This window comes from Leuciscus leuciscus, assembly GCF_965113295.1.
Source record: "Leuciscus leuciscus genome assembly, contig: HAP1_SCAFFOLD_352, whole genome shotgun sequence".
Lineage (NCBI taxonomy): Eukaryota > Metazoa > Chordata > Actinopteri > Cypriniformes > Leuciscidae > Leuciscus > Leuciscus leuciscus.
In genome coordinates, this window is record NW_028118386.1 from 42,501 (window position 1) to 65,763 (window position 23,263).

Sequence of the window (23,263 nt, forward strand, 5' to 3'; positions counted from 1 at the left end):
GTTTCCAAGCAGCACAGCAGTAATGACTTTATGAACTTCTTCACTTTACAAGATTGATAATATCAGGGAGAAAATTATAACTATGCAACCGTCTACTACAGTATCGCATCAGGCAGTGCAACGTGTCCCTAAGGAAAAAATTTATTCATTCATTACAATAGAAGAGGAAGAATTCATTAAACTCGTTAAATCATCTAAATCGACAACATGTATGTTAGAACCTATACCAACTAAGCTACTGAAAGAGATGCTTCCAGAGGTCATAGATCCTCTTCTTAATATCATTAATTCATCTTTGTCATAAGGATACGTACCAAAAACTTGTGATTAAACCGCTTGTTTAAAAAACGCAACCTGATCGTACAGAATTAGTCAATTACAGGCTGATCTTGAATCTACCTTCCTTTTTAGAAAGAAATTATATCTGTGCGGATTTTCAGTCAGGATTTAGACCGTACCATAGTACTGAGACTGCTCTCATTAGAGTTACAAATGATTTGCTCTTATCATCCGATCGTGGTTGTATCTCTCTATTAGTGTTACTCGATCTTAGTGCTGCATTTGATGCTAATGACCACAACATTCTTTTAAATAGACTCGAAAATTATGTTGGCATTAGTGAAATCGCATTAGCATGGTTTAAATCATACTTATCTGACCGTTATCAGTTTGTAGCAGTAAATGAGGAGATGTCTCATCGATCACAAGTTCAGTATGGCGTACCACAAGGCTCAGTACTTAGGACCGTTGCTTTTCACTCTGTACATGCTACCCTTGGGAGATATCATTAGGAAGCGTGGAATTAGTTTTCACTGTTATGCCGATGATACTCAGCTCTATATTTCTTCACGCCCTGACGAAACGTACAAATTCACAAAATTAACTGAATGTATAGGTGATATAAAAAATTGGATGACTAGTAATTTCCTACTACTAAATTCTGAAAAAACAGAGATTCTAAGTATTGGACAAAAAACTTCCTCACGTAATAATCTAGAATACTGTCTAACACTTGATGGCTGCTCTGTTAAGTCTTCGTCGTCGGTTAGGAACCTGGGTGTGCTCTTTGATACCAATCTTTTCAGTTGTTGGCAGTCAAGTTAGCATTGGAGGAATGGCGCCACTGGTTAGAGGGAGCGGGGGAACCCTTTATCATCTGGACCGATCATAAGAACCTAGAATACATCAGGTCTGCCAAACGACTGAACTCCAGGCAGGCTCAGTGGGTACTTTTTTTCGGTCGTTTTGACTTCTTGCTTTCGTACAGTCCAGGTTCCAAGAACATCAATACTTACTAATACTGTCATTTTGACGGTAGTGGACCGGTTCTCGAAGACGGCACATTTCATTCCCTTACCCAAATTACCTTCAGCTAAGGAGACAGCGGTTACTGTCGTTAATCATGTCTTTCGCATTCATGGCCTCCCGACAGACGTGGTTTCCGACAGGGGACCCCAGTTTATTTCCAAAATTTGGAGAGATTTTTGTCGTTTACTGGGGGCGAGTGTCAGTTTGTCGTCTGGATTCCATCCTCAGACTAACGGTCAAGCTGAGCGAGCCAACCAAGATTTAGAAAGAGTATTACGATGTCTGGTTTCTCAGAATCCTTCCTCCTGGAGCCAACAAATCTCTTGGGTTGAGTACGCTCATAACTCGTTACCAGTTTCGTCCACGGGCCTCTCTCCGTTCGAGTGTACTATAGGTTACCAGCCACCTATTTTTCCTAGTCTGGAATCCGAAGTCGCGGTTCCCTCTGCTCACGCTTTCGTCCAGAGGTGTCGCCACACATGGAGGAGAGCCCATGAGACTCTGCTCCATGTGGGTGCGCACACTAAGGTTCAAGCCGATTGCCACCGGCTGACACCTCCCGTATACGTCGTTTGTCAAAAAGTGTGGCTTTCTTCTAAGAACATTCCTCTCCGCTCCGTTAGTAATAAACTGGCTCCCAAATTTAACGGCCAGTTCACTGTCACTAAGATTCTTAGCCCAGTGGCAGTCCACCTCAAACTTCCTCCTGCATACAGGAGAATTCATTCCGTTTTTCATGTTTCCAAAATTAAGCCTGTGTTTCATTCTTGTATTAATCCGCCTGCCCCGGTTTAATTTTAATTTTATGACCCAGTTGAGAGTAAAAAAGACAATTGCTAACATCTCAGACACTTTAAAGCTGTGATTAGTAATTAATTAGTAATTCTTTATAATTTGTCATAATTACCTATTAGTTCATAATGATGCCAATCTCATTCAGTAATTACCTAATAAGGAAATATCTTAGTCCTAAATTCGATATTACTGACTGATTAGTTAAGCTTGTTTCCATATTATTTAAAGAGGCTACATGCAACTTTTCCCCCAAAATAAACGTAACAATAGCCTTTTTATTTGACCATTTATGACTCAAACATCTCCTGATGAGCATACTGACACCTTGTCCGCTCACAGTGGGTGCACCTATAAGTCTGTATCCTATTTTTCCTATTTTCTGTCGGGTCGGATTTTTCGCGCGCTGTCTGCGGATGTGACGTCAAGCGTGTTCATGTTAAACGTTTCAGATCACTCTGCCACCACCGCTAGTCTGCAAACAAACTTAGTTTCTCAAACAATATATGTATTTGACTGTTCTTACCTCTGTAAACATAATGTTGACTTCTTTGCAGCGGATGACTTGAGAAGTGTGCACGTACGAGAGCGAGCAGAAAGGAAGAGCAGTTCGGTTTTTTGGCCACAGGTGTCAGTCGCGAGTTTAAATTTCAGAAAATCGCATGTAGCCTCTTTAATAGCAGTAGCTGAAGTGTTAATGTAGCGCTACTCATTAGTCCTACATTACTTCCTGCATAATTACTTATTAACGACTGACCATAAAGTATTACCGAAACGCCTTCAGGGTGATCCCACTGCGAAACTTGCCACATAAGTAAATAATTGAATCCAGAATGTTTTTTTGACATGATTTTTTTACCTCAAGATGACTCGCATAGCCGCTGTTATCGGTTGTTGTCCTGCAATAACAGAGCACTAGATGGTACGATTGAAGAATCAGCGCCAGTGTCGATGAGGCACAATGAAATTGAGTATTGCAGGGAGCTGTGGAAAAATATAATTGCTTTGTCAAGTCTAGTGGACAGCCTCAAGCTGTTGCGGTGCGGCGAAAAGACTAGAAAATATGACAAGGCATATCTCGCCCTCAGATTCACCAGTACAATGATGTGTAATGAAGAGAGACCACAGTGTGTTGCGTGCCTCAAAATATGAACTTCTAACCATTATGAAGTCGAACAAGTGAAGACGCCACTTAGAGACTCATATCACATACAGAAGGAGAAACTTGTTGATGTTGAGAAGTTGTACTTTATTAATTACAATATTCTGTTACATATTGATTTCATATTCATTAGATATTAATTACATCTGTTTTCTAAATACACGACAAGAGGAAGAACTAGTTCATTTAAAAACAACAATGAAGAACAAGTTAAAAATAAATCAGCCTCTTCTTCAGCTTTTTAAACAAGAACAGTTTGAACCTGTTATTTATATAGTATAATAGTTATTCTGTCCTGGCAGATACGTCACTGTATTGTTAGACAGATAGCGAACATCAACAATAAGACTGGTTATGTGTTTTGTTCCTCTCAATGTTCCTCTCTCTGAACCCATAGAACATTTGTTCAATATCGGCTGTGATGGCTATTTGCTCCCTCCTGAACCTTAGCAAGACTCCAACTAGAGTGTTGTTGAGGTTAGGTCCGCTGAGGAGCATGTCATTCAGTGACGTTCCCTTAAACACTGCGCTGGAATCAAAAACCACCCTGATTTTCCCAGGCTTCTGCGGGTGATAGACACCGAAGGTGGGTAAATACCAGCATTCTTGCCCTGGTTGCAATGGATGAGCCGGTTCTGCCTGCTAGTTGTCGAGGACTTTCTGCATGAAGTCAAAAAAGTGCTGTTTCATGTCAGGTCTCCTTCTGAATGAGCGTTGGAGAGTGGAGAGTCTCTGGGTGGCCTGTCCTCTGTTATTTGGAAGGGGCTTGCGAGGCGAATGAAAAGGTGGGGGTGCCACCCAGTGATTTTGGTCATCCTTGTACACTTCGCTTTCCATTATTCTGAGAAAGTTGTTATCATCTACTGACATGGCTAGTTTCTCATCTTCGGGTGTTTTTTGAAACACACTTTCCCCCAAACCATCTCTACAGGTCTCCTGAAAGATCTCCTGGGTGTAAGATGATGTTTGAAGACTAGGCTGCACTGGACCCTGTACTCTCTCCGTAATGTGAATCTTGTTGGTACATGGAAGGACATGTGTCTTGTAGGCATTAACTTCTTCATTCTTGTGAGCACCACTCAAGCATAACTCTCCAACTATGACCCAGCCAAGGTCAAGGCGCTGGGCATACGGTGAGTTGTGAGGCCCATTACGCTGTTCACGCACCTTATGCACGCTCAAAATGACCCTGCCTAGGAGGAGGAGAATAGGAGCACTGGTGTCAAGAGGAGGGATCTTATCAGCCACAGGAGTCAGATGAGGAAAATATTTAGTGCACTCAGGCGTTGGGATCTCTGATCTGTCGTCAGGTAGGTTGCTACATTCTAGCAGAGTAGGAAGTTTCACCTTGGTTTTACCATTGACTGACTCCACTATAATGTTACTTGCCTTCCGCCCTGCAGTCTCCACTGTGCCGGAGCATGTTTTAAGAGTATGGGGGATGCACTGCTGTTAATGTCTAGCAGATCGAAGAATTGTGATTTTACTAACGACCGGTTGCTTTGGTCATCTAGTACTGCATACACCCTGTGAACCTTACTTGGATTGTTGGCGTGATAAACCTTGACCAAGCAGATTTTTGAGCAGGATCTGGCCTTGGTAGAGCCACCACATATTTCTGTACACTTGGACGTGACTATAGGAGGTGTTCATGGTTCACACTCCCCGCTTTGCTCGTCCTCAGCAGCGTGCTGCAGCTGCTCACCAAGCGACCAAGGGGCAGTTCCAGGATGCATCGCCGATATATGTCTGTCACTTTCACACTCATTACATTTAAGTGTTGTCCTGCAATCTTTGGCCATATGCTTGGTGCTGGCACAACACCAAAAACAGATTGAATTCTCCTTCAAGTATGTTTTCCTCTCATCAAGATGTTTCCCTCGAAACCCACGACATTTTGATAGCGGGTGTGGTTTATTATGTATGGGACACTGCTTATCCGGTTCATCCTTGGCAGCTGCATTAGCCTGTGGAGAGGTAGTTGTATCAGTGACTGCCGTTTTTCTGACTGTAACTGTTGTTCTGGGGAGGTATTTTGGTGACCTTTCGACTTTGGCGTGGCTTGGGGTAGAGGAGAGACTAAATGCAAAACTGGGGTCGGTACGGGTCTTTGCCTGGGAACATACGAAGTTGACCAAAAAGCTGAATGGTGGGAAGGGAACATGAAAATCCTCCTTGTATTTGGATCCCTGCCCTATCCAGCGGTCCCGGAGGGAGAAAGGAAGCTTCTCCACTATTGGATTAACACCCCTTGATGTGTCTAGCAAGTCACCTAATTCCACAAGCTTGTGTATGTCTCTGTTAGAGATGACTGGGAAGGTCTCTAGTCTTCTCAGTAGGGCATTTTCAATAACCTCTGGGCTTCCATACATCTCTTCCAAGCGCTGGCATATCATATACACACCTGCTCTAGGATTGTTAACATGCACTGACCTTAACCGCTTGGCTTGTGCTGATGACTCCGGCCCAAGCCATTTTACAAGGAGGTTAAGCTCTTCCTGGTCAGATAGATTTAGCTCCCTTATGGCTGCTAGGAAAGACGATTTCCATGCCCAATAGTTTTCTGGACGGTCATCAAAGGCAAGGAGCCCAGAGCTAACCATTTCCTTTTTCACCAGATACTGGGCTAGGTCAGTGGTCTGAGGAGTTGACGGTGAGTATCTCTTGTACTGGGCCCGATTAGGTATTGGAAAGGTAGCGGCTGGGTATTTGTTTGGGATATAAGGAGCCTTATGGGTAGGTGGAGTTGCGTAGTGCTCCTCTGCAATGGGTTTGTAATTTTCTTCCTCCTTAAGTGGTCTATACACTGTATTTTGTGCCCCGTTGATATTGCATGGGAGACCTAGGGTTTTGACCTGTTGGATTGGCTGCTGTGGCGTACCATCATAAAGCTCCTGGTTAGCATGTTGTTCAAATGGTTGAGTTTCTATATAGTCTCTGGTGCGTTTTGTTGGATCTTCGAAAGTCAAATCCTGAAACTCACCAAGAGGGTCTCTTTCCATATATTCAGCTGCTGCTGCCTCTTCATATATTGCTGCCTCTTTTGATGCTGCTGCAGCTTCCTTCTCTTGCTGCAACACATGAAGATTGGCCTCTATGGTTACCTTTTCTTTCATGATGGCTGCCTCCTTCTCTGCGTAAGACACCTTTATTTTTGCTGCTTCTGCCTTGGCCCTTGCCCTCGTTGCAGCGGCGCTGACAGATGTCCGAGTTGAGGCTCTGGAGGACTTGAGAGAAGAGAAGACTCTAGACCTTGTCTGTAGCTGAGACTGACGTGTTCCGTCATCGTTGTCACCCATCTTTGCAATATCTTGATTGAGTCTGTAGGTTTATGCTTCTGAGTGCTGTTCACAAAGTTATATGTTGTCTATTCCCGCTGTGTGTACATCATTTTACTATTCTGTCCTGGCAGATACGTCACTGTATTGTTAGACAGATAGTGAACATCAACAATAAGACTCAGTAGGCTTGACTCCAGGTTGAGTGTTTTCTTTACTGAAATCTTGGTTGTTTTCTTTTTTGTAAAACTGCAATACAGTATAAAATAAACACTATGTTACAGTCAAATATGTGCAACATAAATATAATAACCATAGCACATATTACAAAATGTTTCACTCAAAGAACATAAGTAAATGGGCTAAATAAAAACACAGGCAAATGAATAATCATAAATGAGGCTTAACAGCCTACTAACTCTGTATATAGCCCAGCTAAATCCATGCTAGCGGTTAGCATCACGATTAGCATTAACCAGATTTTCACTGAAAATAAATGCTTTTAAACAACAGTAGTAGAACGTCTACACATGTTTTAACTACTTAAAACAACTGTGAGCGACCATACTCACTGATGGATCTATTCCAAGGATAGACAAATAATGCTGGTGGTGGAGCAGTCTGCATGTACACCTGTTGACGATCTCCTTACAAGCGCAATGACTCCAAATACCACCAGATGTCGCTACATAACATTAACAAAGCACTGACACTGATAGGAGTCAGAACAATAGTACTGAACTGTACTGTTAACACCTTGCACTGAGCTCCAATCACTGGTTCAACACCACACACTCACTCACTCACTCACTCACTCACCCACCCACTCCACACACACTCACCACTCAAACACACACACACTCTCACTCACTCACCCACCCACTCCACACACACTCACCACTCAAACACACACACACACACACACACACACACACACACACACACACACACACACACTCAACACACACACACACACACACACACACACACACACACACACACACACACACTCTCAACACACACACACACACACACACACACACACACACACACACACACACACACACACACACACACACACTCACTCACTCACTCACTCACTCACTCACTCACTCACCCACCCACTCCACACACACTCACTCACTCTCACCACTCACACACTCTCACCACTCACACACACACACACACACACTCTCTCTCTCACTCTCACTCACTCATTCACTCACTCTCACCACTCACACACACACCACACACACACACACACACACACACACACACACACACACACACACACACACACTCTCACTCTCACTCACTCTCAGACACAGTTCTTTGTGTGACTGAGTAGAGAAGATGATTGAGTGAAGCTCTTCCCACATGCAGTGCAGTGATACGGTTTCTCTCCAGTGTGGATCCTCTCGTGTCTTTTCAGGTTCTCTGACTGACTGAATGTCTTATCGCAGTGTGAACACTTGTAAGGTTTCTCTCCAGTGTGGATCCTCTGGTGCAGTTTTAATTGTTCAGCTTTTTATTTTTTTATTTAATTTTTTTATTTATTTATTTACCAGGACAATGCATATTAACAACAGTATGCCTGTAACATGCCAGAGTTAGCCAGTGGCTAATTTTCCTCTGTAGTCCTGGTTGCCAGATGTACAGTGGCACCCTAGGGAGAATACAAATTTTTTAAGAGTTTGCATGTAAACACACACACACAAAAGCTGTAACAAAAGTCTTCCCACACTCAAAGCACATGTGATTTCTTACACCAGTGTGTTTTTTCTGATGAACTTTTAAATTATACAGACGTGAAAAACTCTTTCCACACAAAGAACATGAATGTGGTTTCTCCTGTGAATGAACTGTCATGTGTATCTTCAGGTTTGAAGCACTGAAAAATGTTTTACCACATTGATCACATTCATGCAGTTTCTCTCCAGAGTGGATGATCATGTGCATCTTTAGGTGAGCATTTTGTTTAAAATCTTTTCCACACTGATCACATGTGAACGGTATCTCTCCAGTGTGGATCCTCATGTGAGTCTTAAAGTGTCCTTGTTGTCTAAAACTCATTCCGCACATGTGAACGGTGTCTCTCCAGTGTGGCTCCTCATGTGAACCTTGAGATTCTGTTTGTTTGTGAAACTCTTCCCACACTGATTGCAAGTTAAACATTTCTTGTCTTTTCTTTTCAGTAAAGAAATACTTTTAGTCTGTGAGCGAGTTTTAGCTCCAGTTTTGACATGATGATGTTTCTTCTCCTCTTCACTCTCCTCATTCTCCAGCATCACGTCTGAAATGATAGTTAAATGTATCATGTTTCTGTAGCAAGGACTATTACATATATTAGATCAACTGCACAATTATCTAACATAATATTAACATTATTACATTTATTTTAAAGGGGTCATATAATGGTACATGCACTTTTACAAGTTGATTGTACTGAAATGTGTGTTGGCAGTGCCTGTACACAACCATTATAAAATGATAAAAATCCATCCAGTGTTTTTTTATTTTTATTTATCTTCTTATATGTTCTCCCATCTCAAATCAAGCCGTTCGACCGTGTGACGTCACACGGTCGGACGCCCCTCCCACGATTGTTAATGACAGCAGCGTTTCAACACAGACCCGCCCTCGCTCGTGAACGAGCTGTCATCATAGTCCCCCATTGTTGATGCGCTGGAGCAGAATGGCGTCTAAGCGATTGTGATGTTCTGTTCTTGGGTGCAATAAGGAACACAGCAGTCATTTTGATGTTCCTAAATCTGAAGACGCAGTGGCTGAGTTTTGTTTTCGAAGGGAATATTCCCCACGATCAACAGCAATGCTTTCATGTATCGTTTTATTAACCTTTATATTAATCTTTATAATAATCTTTGCAAATCGCTAGCACGCTTCCCGATGAATACATTACGGCATGTTTTCAAAGTACAACGTTCTCAATATAATTCATAATCCCACATTTTATAATGAACAACGCGTTATGGTTATTGTGTTATTCCAAACTGTGTACGCAGGTGTTAAAGTTAACATTTTCGTACTGCACTGCACATAAACATACATTACAATTAACAAATTATGTACAATACAACATACAATACATTACAATTACAAAAGTCTTAGGTGTCTATGGAATGATATTCCGGACATTATTCAAAAGGAATTCGTTACTCTGCCTACATTTTTGCAAAACCTGAAATACGTACCTCCAGGTACGTTTCCCTGCACTTTTCGGGTGAAACGTCCACTAGAGGTGCTAAGTGTTATACATTTTTCTCCGTTTCTGATGCGTGTTTATAAAAGGTTATACGAGAATGAACCTCATTGGTTCTTACTGAAGCTCAAACGTGCTGCGAAATATGAGAATGAACCTCATTGGTTCTTGCTGGAGCTCAAACGTGCTGCGAAATACGAGAATGAACCTCATTGATTCTTACTGAAGCTCAAATGTGCTGCGTAACACCAGAATGAACCTCATTGGTTCTTACTGAAGCTCAAACGTGCTGCGAAATACGAGAATGAACCTCATTGGTTCTTACTGAAGCTCAAAAGTGCTGCGTAACACGAGAATGAACCTCATTGGTTCTTACTGAAGCTCAAACGTGCTGTGTAACACGAGAATGAACCTCACTGGTTCTTACTGAAGCTCAAACGTGCTGTGTAACACGAGAATGAACCTCACTGGTTCTTACTGAAGCTCAAACGTGCTGTGTAACACGAGAATGAACCTCATTGGTTCTTACTGAAGCTCAAACGTGCTGTGTAACACGAGAATGAACCTCACTGGTTCTTACTGATGCTCAAATGTGCTGCGAAATACGAGAATGAACCTCATTGGTTCTTACTGAAGCTCAAACGTGCTGTGTAACACGAGAATTAACCTCATTGGTTCTTGCTGAAGCTCAAACGTGCTGCGTAACACGAGAATGAACCTCACTGGTTCTTACTGATGCTCAAATGTGCTGCGAAATACGAGAATGAACCTCATTGGTTCTTACTGAAGCTCAAACGTGCTGCGTAACACGAGAATTAACCTCATTGGTTCTTGCTGAAGCTCAAACGTGCTGCGTAACACGAGAATGAACCTCACTGGTTCTTACTGATGCTCAAATGTGCTGCGAAATACGAGAATGAACCTCATTGGTTCTTACTGAAGCTCAAACGTGCTGTGTAACACGAGAATTAACCTCATTGGTTCTTGCTGAAGCTCAAACGTGCTGCGTAACACGAGAATGAACCTCACTGGTTCTTACTGATGCTCAAATGTGCTGCGAAATACGAGAATGAACCTCATTGGTTCTTACTGAAGCTCAAACGTGCTGCGTAACACGAGAATGAACCTCATTGGTTCTTGCTGAAGCTCAGATGTGCTGCGAAATACGAGAATGAACCTCATTGGTTCTTACTGAAGCTCAAACGTGCTGCGTAACACGAGAATGAACCTCATTGGTTCTTGCTGAAGCTCAGATGTGCTGCGAAATACGAGAATGAACCTCATTGGTTCTTACTGAAGCTCAAACGTGCTGCGTAACACGAGAATGAACCTCATTGGTTCTTGCTGAAGCTCAGATGTGCTGCGAAATACGAGAATGAACCTCATTGGTTCTTACTGAAGCTCAAACGTGCTGCGTAACACGAGAATGAACCTCATTGGTTCTTGCTGAAGCTCAAACGTGCTGCGAAATACGAGAATGAACCTCATTGGTTCATGCTGAAGCTCAAATGTGCTGCGAAATACGAGAATGAACCTCATTGGTTCTTGCTGAAGCTCAAATGTGCTGCGAAATACGAGAATGAACCTCATTGGTTCATGCAGAAGCTCAAACGTGCTGCGTTTGGATTGTCACATTTTATGCGTCCACAAATTGAAAACGCAATAATATATTCTGTGTGAAATTCTCTGTCCAGATGTAAATCAGAGCCGTGATCAATAAAGTTGAGTGATCGCAGTACTGCAAACGTTTGCTGCATATTTGTGTATTGTGTATAATTTTTGGGGGGATAGGGGAAAAAACAATAAATCAAAACTCCTCATTAAGAACTTTACGATAAAATGCATTTTCATTAGTATATTTGTGTGTCTAGCTGAATATGTTATGAAATCAATAGAGAACACACCTGTAGTTTTGATTTTAGTATTTACTAATAATAAAATGCAGAGCTTCATGAACTGTTTGGCTATAAGATAAGAGTGTGTTAACTTTAGAGCAATGAACTGAGTTTAGAGAAATGTGTCCAATCGACTGAGAAAAACTGTAATACAACAATTTAAAAATGTATCCGTTTCTTTATTTTTTTGTGGAATATAGTGTTAATCAGTGGTAGTTAATATATTTCTAATACATGCTAATATATATTTTTAAATGAGTCACTGTGATATTTGAATGTGGTTTATTAGGCTTTTTAAAGATCTATAATAATAAGCTTCTCATGAATGAAATTAAATGATATGAAAAAGTGTGTTAGAGAAGCACAGTCACAGTTCACTAGATACTTTCTTCTGTCACTAGTGCACATCTTTTTTCAGATATGGTGTATCATTTCTTAATATAGGGGAAGAGTTTTGGTGACAAACAATTTAATCGTTTAATAGACATTAAAAGTAGAATTAAAACCTTTAGGCTGCAAACAGCACAGAAGTTGCTATATTCAAATACATGCTGGACTGAAACTGTTACATAAAGTTGATGTTTTTAAAAATGATTTACATTTGTTTTTAATTAATCTGACAGAAATGGACTTGAAAGACACTTTTTGATAGCTTCTTGAAAGAAGCTTTTTTATAAAACAATGTTGAAAACATGGACATCAAATTTTCGAGTGAAAAGGAAATGGTCTGATTCTGAATTCTGGATAAACAAGGAACCTCTTTTTAATAATCCATTACTTCAAGCAAAAGTGCTTAATTCAAAAAGCCTGCAGAAAACAATGGCAAGAGCTGGATGGACTTAAAGGACTTAAAACATCACGACGAGTGGAAAAGTCCAACGGAAATGAATATTCTGACAGGAATTAAGTCCGTCAGATTCATGAAACATGCAATGGATGAGATCGTATCATCTTTTCCTTCTGCGTATCATCAGAAGTCAAGAGAAGAGAATTTGAACGAAGAGGAGAATTTTCCTGATCTTATTGTTTCAGCTTTTGTGGAAGAAGAACCACGACAAGAATAAATGCTCACTTTTAAGACTCCGGAGATGCATGGTTTCAAAGAGGCTTCAAAGAAGTTTGTATTTGACTTGTGTAAAAGTCGCTCACCAATCAGCTCTGAAGGACAGTAGAGAAACAAAGTGGACAGGTGTGCTAGGGCCAAACTCTTCTAGAAGATGCTGGAGGTCATTGTATAAATCTCCCATTGAAAAACGAACTGCAGATCTACAATGGAGAATTATACATTGGGCAGTAGCTACGAACAGACACGTGGCACATATTGATCCCACTGTAGAAAAGAAATGTCCCTTTTGTGATTTAGAAGAATCAATTGATCATCTGTTCTTATATTGTTCTAGACTGAGAGGTGTTTTTCCGACATTAGAAAACTGGATTTAAAAACTAGGCGAAGAGTTTAATGACACTGGTTTTATTTGTGGACTGAAGTATAAGGCTTCTGAAAAGAGCAGAATAGGTATAATACATTTTTTAATAGCGGAAACCAAAATGGCAATCTGGGTAACAAGAAAAAAAATGATAAAAGAAGAAGCTTTTGTTGATCCAGAGAGAATGTTGAGAGGTTTTGTGACTTCAAGGATCAGAGCAGAGTTTGTTTATTTTAATTTGACAAAAAATCTGGTTATAGTTTTAAGGAAACATTTAAGTGGAATGTTGTGTACTATAGATCATGAGGAAAACCTATTTCTGAATGTTTAAAAATGGTGGTAGGTAATTTTTAAATATGTTGTGAAGCAATATATGCATGTAATGTAATGTTTTTAGTTTTTGGAGTGTCTTGGAATTTGATGTTTTTATGTGAGATGTTTCTTGTTCAATTGTAAAAGAAAAAAAAAAGGGGGAATTTTTAAAAACCAAAAACTTTTGGTTAAAAAAGGAAAAGAATAAAGAGAATTTCTTTTTTTTTTTTGCATAAATAAAGAGGTGTCTCTCTCTCTCAACAAATGGAATTGCTGCAGCACTCTTTACTCGTCTGTAGATGGAAGCATTGCATAAAGTACAAAAACAAACCCTACAACATTCTTGTAAAACTGATGATCTCAAAATGTAATAAACAAAACAAAGATAATACAGCTGCATACTTATCAACAACAAAATTAGCAAAAATTGTTTATTATATATACATAGCTATATATATATATATATATACAGTTAGGTCCATATATATTTGGACACAGGCACAATTTTCATACTTTTGGTTCTGTATGCCAACAGAATAAAATTCAAATGAAACAATCAAGATGAATTTGAAGTGCAGACTTTCAGCTTTAATTCAAGGGGTTGAACAAAAATATCAAGTAAACATTTTAGGAACTGCAACCATTTTTTTACACAGTACCCTCATTTTCAGGGGCTCAAATATAATTGGACAAATTAATATAATCATAAATAAAATGTTCATTTTTAATATTTTGTTGAGAATCCTTTGCAGGCAATGACTGCCTGAAGTCTGGAAGCCATGGACATCACCAAAGACTGGGTTTCCTGCTTTGTGATGCTTTGCCAGGCCTTAACTGCAGCTTTCTTCAGTTGTTGTTTGTTCGTAGGTCTTTCTGCCTTTAGTTTTGCCTTCAGCAAGTGAAATGCATGCTCGATCGGGTTGAGATCAGGTGATTGACTCGGCCATTTGCAGAATATTCCACTTCTTTTCCTTAAAAAAACTCCTGGGTTGCTTTTGCAGTGTGTTTTGGATCACTGTCCATCTGTACCGTGAAGCGCCATCCAACCAACTTTGCTGCATTTGACTTAATCTGGGCAGACAGTACATTCCCATACACTTCAGAATTCATCCGGCTGCTTCTGTCTTCTGTCACATCATCAATAAACACCAGTGATCCAGTGCCACTGGAAGCCATGCATGCCCGTGCCATCACACTGCCTCCACCATGTTTTACAGATGATGTATTCTTTGGATCATGAGCTGTTCCAAGCCTTCTCCATACTTTTTTCTTCCCGTCATTTTGGTACGGTTGATCTTAGTTTCATCCGTCCAAAGAATGCTTTTCCAGAACTGGTCAGGCTTTTTTAGATGCTTTTTGGCAAAGTCTAATCTGGCCTTTCTATTCTTGATGCTTATGAATGGTTTGCACCTTGTGGTGAACCCTTTGTATTTGCTCTCGTGAAGTCTTCTCTTGATTGTAGACTTTTACAATGACACGCCTACCTCCTGGAGAGTGTCCTTCACTTGGCTGGATGTTGTGAATGGGTTTTTCTTTACCATGGAGAGAATCCTGCGATCATCTACCACTGTTGTCTTCCGTGGACGTCCAGGCCTTTTTATGTTTCTGAGCTCACCAGTGCATTCTTTTTTTTCTCAGAATGTACCAAACTGTAGATTTGGCCACTCCTAATATTCCTGCTATCTCTCAGATGGATTTATTTTGTTTTTGAAGCCTAATGATGGTCTGTTTGACTTGCATGGAGTGCTCCTTTGAACGCATGATGTAGGTTCAGAGCAATAGATTCCAAATGCAAATACTACACTTAGAATCAACTCCAGACCTTTTACCTGCTTAACTGATGAAGAAATAACGAAGAAATAGCCCACACCTGTCCATGAAATCGCTTTTGATTCAATTGCCCAATTACTTTTGGTCCCTTGAAAAAGGAGGGTGGCTCTCTCAAGAGGTGTAATTCCTAAACCCGTCCTCCAATTTGGATGTAAATACCGTCAAATTAAACCTGAGAGTGTGCACTTTCAGCCCATATCCATTAAATAACTATAGCTTAAATATGTTTTGGTAAATACCTGAAAAAAAAAAAATGGTGCCTGTGTCCAAATATATATGGACCTAACTGTATATATTCTGGATCTGACAAGAGAAATATTTTAATTGTCCTCAGATGATGCCATGTCCTCCAGCTCATCCTTTACAAAACTAATGTAGTTTTGGATCTCTGAGATGCGCTTGCGATTCCTCTTCACCTCATCATTGTGTATCTATTAACACAAACAAAAAAGATTTACATTTTATTTAATAATAAAAGGTTGTTCTGATCCTGGACAGCTGCATGGTAGGCTACAACGTGATATAATAATATTGTTAAGGAGTTCACAGGAAGTGTGTTCATAATCAAGTACCGATTTCAGCAGACTGCTCATCCAGCTGTTGACCCGTGCCAGTAGCTCATCCTCCCTGTCATCAATCTTCTGCAGGTGGGTGTCGTGAGAAGCACTGACTGCATTGGTCACTGTGTCTTTATCTACCAAGAGCTACAGGGCAGCATAGGAAATGAGGACGAAGGATCAGTCAATACTAAAACTAAGTGTCTGGCATGTAGTTACGATGGCTTTTGACTTCTTAATTATTCATAATTATACACAAATTAAGTGATCATGAAGACAGTTTTCCACTGACCGTTGCCAGATCATCCGGTATTTTCTCCTCTAGCTCGCTTTTGACCACCTTCTCCAGTGTTGCCAAGGCAATCACAAGCTGTTGTTCATGGTGCCGGTTCTCCAGGTCTCGACACATTGCGAATGTGTGTCAGAGTTAAAGAAGCCTTGCCCATAAAATAAAAGTATTTTTGTTTTGCTTTGTTGGATAAAGGATATATCCCTTGCACATTTTCAATGAACCCTCCAACCATGTCTGAGATGTTCCTCTCAAAGTCTTTGAAGATGTCCTTAAAAAAAAAGGGGAAAAAATTTCCACTCGTTTAGGTTATATGCTCCGTAATTAATATTACATTAACAATATAGGTATTTTTATTCTGACCTCCAGTTGGTCCACCAGTTGCAGTTCAAGACTCGTAAGGTTTTCAGAGAACTGCTCAGCCTGTTCATGGCAGGAAGTGATGTGAGCTTCAAGAAGATCGGCGTCTGTGATCTGTTGCATTTCCACAATCTTCTGCAATAGAACAGAATTTAATTTGTGAGCGTTTTGATGTGTTTAACTGGTCAGAAACAGGTTGTCTTGTGTGACTGAGAAGAAACCAACCTGTCTCCTGAAGTTTTCAAAGTCAGCTGTTATTTGCGCTGCTTTGCGCTGATTGTCAGTCACTGCCTCATGGGAACCGGTAGAAAAGGATTCCACCTCAGCCGTTCTCTGAGCAAGCTGACCCAAACCCGCTACAAATATCTGCACACATAGAGCTTCCATTTTGCTCTTAAATGTAAATGGACTGTCAAGGTAAATTGATTATTTAGTGTCCTTTTTAACAGCTGTTCCCTCATCTGCACTCTTAAAGAGGCCATTTTACAGTCTTGTTGTTGCTTTTGGGCTCTACTAGAATAGGTTTTCATGCTTGAATGTTCAAAAAACACTTTTTTTTAAAACATATTTGACATTGTTTCAGCACCTCTCTTCCGCATCTGTCAGCAACACACTGGGATGTGTTTCCCGAACAACGACATAACTCGCTGTTTAACTACCAGAGTACGATGCATTGTTAAAGAAATCAACTAGATCGTCACGACAGTTTCCCTGAAACTGTATTGTCGGAAATTTGTCGTTCAACCACGTTTTTAATGATGTCACGCACATGGTGGAATAATAACGTTTTTTAATTAATCCATTTGAGATCGAATCAATGCTAGATTTGTTCTCATCTGAGGACAAATATTTAAACTAAGAGTTATTTTGCTTTATTTCCAGATTCAGTCATAGGCTCCTTCTTACGTACTAGAGCACGTTTGCACATGTGCACACTTCAAAAACGGCACTTTGACAAACTAAAAGACGTAAATGATATTTTTGATATTTGCCCTAAAAGTTATTATCATGAGGAGCTCAAAATATAAAAGCATAATAGGTCCTCTTTAAAAATAAAGGTTCCAAAAGTTTGCAGTGATGCCATAGAAGAACCATTTTTCAATGGTTGGTCAACCTTTCAGGAAACAGTTCTTAAAATAACCTTTTTTTTTCTTAGTTTGAAGAGCTTTTTAAAAATCTAAATAACATCTAATCTAAAGAAAAGCTCCATGAATGTTAGAGGTTCTTCAGGGAAACTTCAATGCCAAAAAAGAACCCTATGTTTAAGAGTGTATTATAATGTATTGCTTTCATTTGTGGTTTGATTTGTATATTTTGCTATTCATAATAAGGATATGTTTCCAGCAGTGTGTCAATTCCCGGGAGGAGAGCCAGTTTCTCTGCATCAGGATCCTCAGCAAACATGCTGTCGAAAAGCTGAGGTCCATTTAAGTATTCCACGAATGCGTCCTGTGAAAGAAGGAAGCAATATTTATCCATTACTGTCAAGAAGAGTATATATTAAGAAGATTTTAATACAGTGCAGCGTTTCAAACACTGTAGTGTAAATCTGACTTATTAAACCTCGAGCATTTAAGATCAGTGTTCTTGTACTTGAATGAGATGGATGGCATGGTGATGTTGGTTACCTTGTGTAGTTGAAGCTCCTCGTCTGTGATCTTCTGAGCCTTATTTGCCTCCTGCTCCTGGAGCTCATTGTGTTGCACTTCTTCTACAGCATACTGATACTTTGCAAAGACAGTTTCACGCTTTATATGTAGGCGCAAAAAATATGAATTATGAACAGAACATTAGGACAAAAAAAAAAAAAAGATGCTTGTTTGTGAAATTCGAATCTCATATATTTTACAAAACTACTTGCAGATAATATAACATGAATGCACTTAATGAGAGTTCACTTTCATGAATGTTTCTTAAGTCAACTTTTAAAAAGTGCATTTTGCAATAATGTAAAGTGAAAACTTTACTTTGAAGTACATTTCAAAACATTTTATTGGTCATGCTTTAAATAAGTACGCTTATTTTTATGTGTTGACTAACATTTTAAAGCTCATGCAAAGTACTTGATTATAATTTAAACTGAAGTGTGTAATTCAATATGACATTTTAAAGTTAATATATTTTAAATGTACTAAATTGCAACTTCAACATTACAAGTGTGTAATTCCAAATATATTTAAATGCGTTTTTCAATAGAAATAACATTAAAGTATTGTGACGGTTTCAGTGTGTAACTCGTTATTTCAGAGTTGCAGGTGATTGGCTGAAGGGAGTGGTTGCACACCTGAATGTAATCATGACGCTCTATAAAAGAGATGGGAGCGTGGGGCTGTTTTTGTGCAGAGATTGGGGCTGTTTTCGCTTTGCGCTGTACCTTGGGTCTCGTGTCAAGAGGCTATCGGAGAACTCATGAGATGTGAGGGATATGGGAGATCACCGCTGCCTTTTGATCCATCTCCTCTGGGATGGTTGTTTTTGGAGGTTTCATGGACTGAGAATGGTTGGACTGTTGTCTTTCATAAATGCTACACCTTTGCACATATCTGCTGACACACTGATTACCATTTATACTGATCTTTAATGTTGTTCTATCTTATACTGATAAATAAATTCACTTATTAATTGGCTGTGGTGTGTGGTGACTCCCTTATTTTGTTGCGATTCAGAAGAGATCATAACAGTATATTTTAGTTTACACTCTTAAAAATAAAGGTTCTTTATTGGCATCGATGGTTCCATGAAGAAACTTTAAAATGTTCTTTATACTATAAGAAAAAATAATGGTTATTTTAAGAGCTGATCACTTACAGGTTCTCGCTGCAAAAACCAAAAACTTTATTTTAAGGAGTGTTAATGCTTGTCAGTTTATTCGGCAGTAAACCTCAAGAAAATAGAAGTAATTATGAAATTGCATAAAGATCTATGCCTGATTTCACAGACAGGGTTTAGATTAAGCCAGGATTAGGCCTTAGTTCCATTAGGGCATTTAAGTAGCTTTTATAAACGTTCCTTATATATAAAAAAAACATTACTGGTGTGCATCTTGAGACAAAACAATGGCACTGACATATTTTAAGATATATCAGTGCAAGTTGCTTTTAGTTAAAAAAGCTCAAACATGCATTTTAGTCTGGGACTAGCTTAAACCTTGTCTGTGAAATTAGGCAATAAGTCAGAAAAGTTCAGCTAATTTCATTTATTATAGATTTAAATTTTTAATTTTAATTTAAATTGCAATTAAGTGTCAGAAAACATTGCATTCAGTTTGCACTTAAATATTTTCTTACAAAGTATAATATTTCCATAATAGGAAATATTCTCTTTCTTTTTCACAAGTGGTCAGCTGAAAAACGAAGCCAAGCAACTGCAATTATATGAGAAAATATGATATGAGAAATGTCTCACTAACCGTTTGTTCATCCAGCAGTCTGTAGTCCAGATAGACCAAGTCTGGGAGATATGCCGCCACAAATATCTTAAAGTCCTCTTCATCACAGATGGGATTTCCCGCAAGGTTGAGAGTGCGCAGATTCTCAAACTGTCTGAGGTACAGCACCTGCAGGGTCAGATATGATTTCCTTCAGCTTTATGTTTGAGTGACACTCATGAATTGGAATATTGGAAATTAATTAGTGGATGGCTGCATATTTTGGAGTCAGACTCATTTTCATCCTTTTGGGATTCCACATTTTCTAAAAATGTATCCTCTAAAATATTGTTGGCTTACATTATCCAGTTGAGCAATGCTATTGTTTCCAATAGAGAGGATGTTCAGGTTCTGCAGCGCATCCAGATTTTCAATGACAGAAATCCGGTTGTTGAACAAACTCAAGTCCTCAAGTTTCACAAGAGAGTCCAGTCCTTCAATCACTTCAATATTATTGAATGACAAATCTAAGGAATATAAGAATTCTGGCTTAGTATTTGGAGATACTCCGGATATGTTTTTGATATCAGTCGGACAGTCTGTACTCACCCAGCCAGATCAGATTAGTGAGGTTTTCTAACCCTTCAATCCTCTCAATAACATTATTATCCAGCTGAAGTTTTGTTAGAGAGGTGAAATGCCACAGGTGGGAAATCTTTAGGATGTCTACAAAAAACATCAATATTATATTAATTATATTTTTCAAAAAGTACAATGTACAATGAACTGTTATTGAAATAATACCAATCTTGATAATGAAAATTAATGAAAAAATAAATAAAATAAAAATCCTGTCATTAATTAGCCTACTCACCTTAATGTCGTTCCAAACCGTTCATGTTCGAAACGAATATGAAGACCTTTTTGATGAAATCTGAGAACTTTCTGTCCCCCCATTGACAGCCATGCAACTATCACTTTAATGCTTCAAAAAGTTCATAAAGGGATCGTGCAACTAATCCGTATGAATAGAGCGTTTTTTTTTCTTCAAATTTTCTGAAGAGACTCAATCGCTTGATATGATGAACAGAATTAATTTAGGCTTTTATTCACATATTATAAACATTGATCAGTAAACAGAAGCACAACCGAACCTGCTTGATGCTAGAAGAAGCTCAAACGTGCTGCGTAGCACGAGATTGAACCTCATTGGTTCTTTCTGCTGCGTAACTCAAGAATGAACCTCATTGGTTTTCACATGTGAAGCGAACAAGCTTGAGCTTCAGTTTACCACAACTGATGTGCGAGTTAATAAATGTTTATATGTGTATTCTGCCTTAACTAGTGTGTGTGTGAACTAGCTTTACAGATAGCTAACAATCTCCAATAAAGAACCAGGAAGCATCTTGCTCTGTTGGTGTGTTTTACTGGAAAGACTGTAAAACTGTAACATACAGAAACAAAGATAATGCATATTACAATCTCAATAGGGTGAATATACAATGCAAATATAAAATAAGTAACTTAGAATAAACTAAAACCCTCAAAAAACTATTGCATTAGCGAGCGATTAGCACAATGCCAATATACATGGAAAATGCCATAGGGAAGCCAACAATACTAGCGCCACATATTTCCTTACAAATTACGAATTGAAAACATGCTAAAATAACTAAATTTGGTATCTAAAGGAAGCTAAGATCACTATCAAACAAATACTTACAGACAGATCTTTTTTAGGGACCAAAAATAATAATTACAGACTTTAACACTCTGGAGTTCGACTTGCTGTGGGTGGGACTGTTAGGAGAATCACTGAACTACGGAAGCTCTGCGTGGACAAAACGCAAGAAACTCAAAACACAAATAACTCTTCCCACAAGGGGGCAGTACACTCCCCGCCTGGTATACTGCTATAACACTATTAACCTTTAACTAATAACACAATTTCTGAAATAGGTCTTGTGTACACCTTAGCAGTACCTTCTTTAATTATTCGTACATCTACTTTACGCACTCTCTTATCTCGACCAGGATAAGTGTCCACAATAAGTCCAGTAGGCCATTCGTTTCTTTTGACCTGAGTGTCCTTTAGGAGAACAAAGTCACCAATGGCTAAGTTTGGTTGATCTGCTTGCCATTTTCTTCTTGGTTGAAGCGTTGCAAGATACTCTTCTCGCCATCGTTTCCAGAATGAGTTGGCAAGACTTTGCACCTGTTTCCATTGCTTACGGTACAAGTCCTTAGGATCAAAGTCTCCAGGTGGAACAGAGACGGGACAGATTTTCTGAGTGAGAAGGGCACTTGGTGTCAGAAAGTCGGGTTGTTGAGGATCGGATGACACAGGTACTAAAGGACGACCATTCATTATGGCTGTTACCTCTGCCATGAGCGTCACAAGTACCTCATGAGTCAAATTTGGAGAGTGAACTTTCAGCAGCATAGCCTCCAAAATACGTCGGGCCACTCCGATCATTCTTTCCCACACCCCTCCCATATGAGAGGAGTGAGGTGGGTTGAATTTCCAAGTGCATGCCTCATTTTTGAGGTAGGATTGAAGCTCTGGATCTTCTGAACTTATCTGAAGCTCTTTGCACGCTCCAACGAAGTTCGTTCCACAATCTGATCGAAAGAGCTTTGTGGGGCCTCTTATGGCCAGGAACCTTCTGAGAGCATTTATGAAACTTGAAGTGGAGAGGGACTCAACTACCTCGATGTGAACTGCTCGTGTGACTAAACAGGTAAACATTACTGCCCAGCGTTTGTTCTCTAACACTCCACCTCTTGTCCGGCGGATGCTGATGTTCCATGGTCCAAACACGTCCACCCCGACATGTGTGAAAGGAGGAGTTTGGATGAGACGATCAGCTGGAATGTCTGCCATCTTTTGTTGTTGTACATTTCCTCTTAACCTGCGGCAGGTTGTGCATTTGTTGAGAAGATTTGTCACCAACCTTTTTCCTCCAAGGATCCACAATCCAGCAGACCTGATGGCTCCTTCTGTAATGTGTCTACCTTGGTGCACAACCTGTTCGTGGTAGAACTGAACCAGCAAAGCAGCAATGTGCTGCTTCTTTGGAATAACGATGGGCTGGCTTTGTTCTTGAGTTATTTCAGCAGAGGTCACATGTCCTCCTACTCGCACCAGTCCTTCTTTGTCCAAAAACACATTGAGATTCTTCAGTGGACTGTGTTTTAGTATGTCCTCTCCTTTGTTCAAAGTTTTAATTTCCTTTTCAAATGTCTCTCCTTGAACGGTTCGTACAATAACTAACTTTGCTTGTGTTAGAGCGTCCATCTTTGATTCATTTGACTCAGGAGCTTTTGAGATAGATCTGACCTTCTCAATGAGTTTGGCGATAGCTTGTGTAAGACGTTTCCAACTGGAGAAGCGCTCAAACCTGTGTGAGCCGAGCGATTTTGTCACAGTTGTGGTTGCAAATGTTGAGACTTGTGGGCGGACTTC

General features: G+C 39.7%; 3 protein-coding genes across 7 annotated transcripts in view; 1 reads left to right on the forward strand and 2 right to left on the reverse strand.

The window, feature by feature from the left end:
* Positions 1–317, forward strand: part of LOC309491563 (uncharacterized protein) — a 9,426-nt gene extending 9,109 nt beyond the window's left edge. Inside the window, exon 13 of the mRNA XM_082190625.1 lies at positions 1–317. This exon is cut by the window's left edge and continues 1,520 nt beyond it. The gene's annotated coding sequence lies outside the window, so the exon portion shown is untranslated.
* Positions 318–337: 20 nt separating this feature from the next.
* LOC309491562 (uncharacterized protein) lies at positions 338–9,282 on the reverse strand. Of its 5 annotated transcripts, none has more exons than XM_082190624.1 (3): positions 7,562–9,282; positions 7,113–7,366; positions 338–6,789 (listed from the first exon to the last, which is right to left on the reverse strand). In XM_082190624.1, exon 3 carries the CDS (start codon positions 6,559–6,561, stop codon positions 4,912–4,914), a length of 1,650 nt encoding a protein of 549 aa, XP_082046750.1. In that variant the 5' UTR covers positions 6,562–6,789; positions 7,113–7,366; positions 7,562–9,282; the 3' UTR covers positions 338–4,911. The 5 variants fall into 5 exon arrangements, with proteins under 5 accessions (XP_082046750.1, XP_082046749.1, XP_082046748.1 ...); XM_082190623.1 differs by having other exon boundaries at positions 338–7,366; positions 7,562–7,702; positions 7,811–7,828; XM_082190622.1 differs by having other exon boundaries at positions 338–7,366; positions 7,568–9,282.
* Positions 9,283–13,110: 3,828 nt separating this feature from the next.
* On the reverse strand, positions 13,111–23,095 carry LOC309491561 (uncharacterized protein; the record flags this gene model as incomplete). Its single annotated transcript, XM_082190619.1, has 12 exons — positions 13,111–15,655; positions 15,797–15,928; positions 16,074–16,195; positions 16,269–16,341; positions 16,434–16,565; positions 16,656–16,828; positions 17,765–17,879; positions 18,059–18,178; positions 19,840–19,986; positions 20,158–20,324; positions 20,407–20,523; positions 21,781–23,095. The coding sequence occupies 12 exons, from the start codon at positions 23,093–23,095 to the stop codon at positions 15,545–15,547; spliced, it is 2,724 nt and encodes a 907-aa protein (XP_082046745.1). The 3' UTR covers positions 13,111–15,544.
* Between the last annotated feature and the right edge of the window lie 168 nt (positions 23,096–23,263).

Bases quoted from the DNA above. Each gene is read 5' to 3' on its own strand.
- LOC309491562 (XM_082190622.1), bottom strand. From the start codon at position 6,561: ATGGGTGACAACGATGACGGAACACGTCAGTCTCAGCTACAGACAAGG.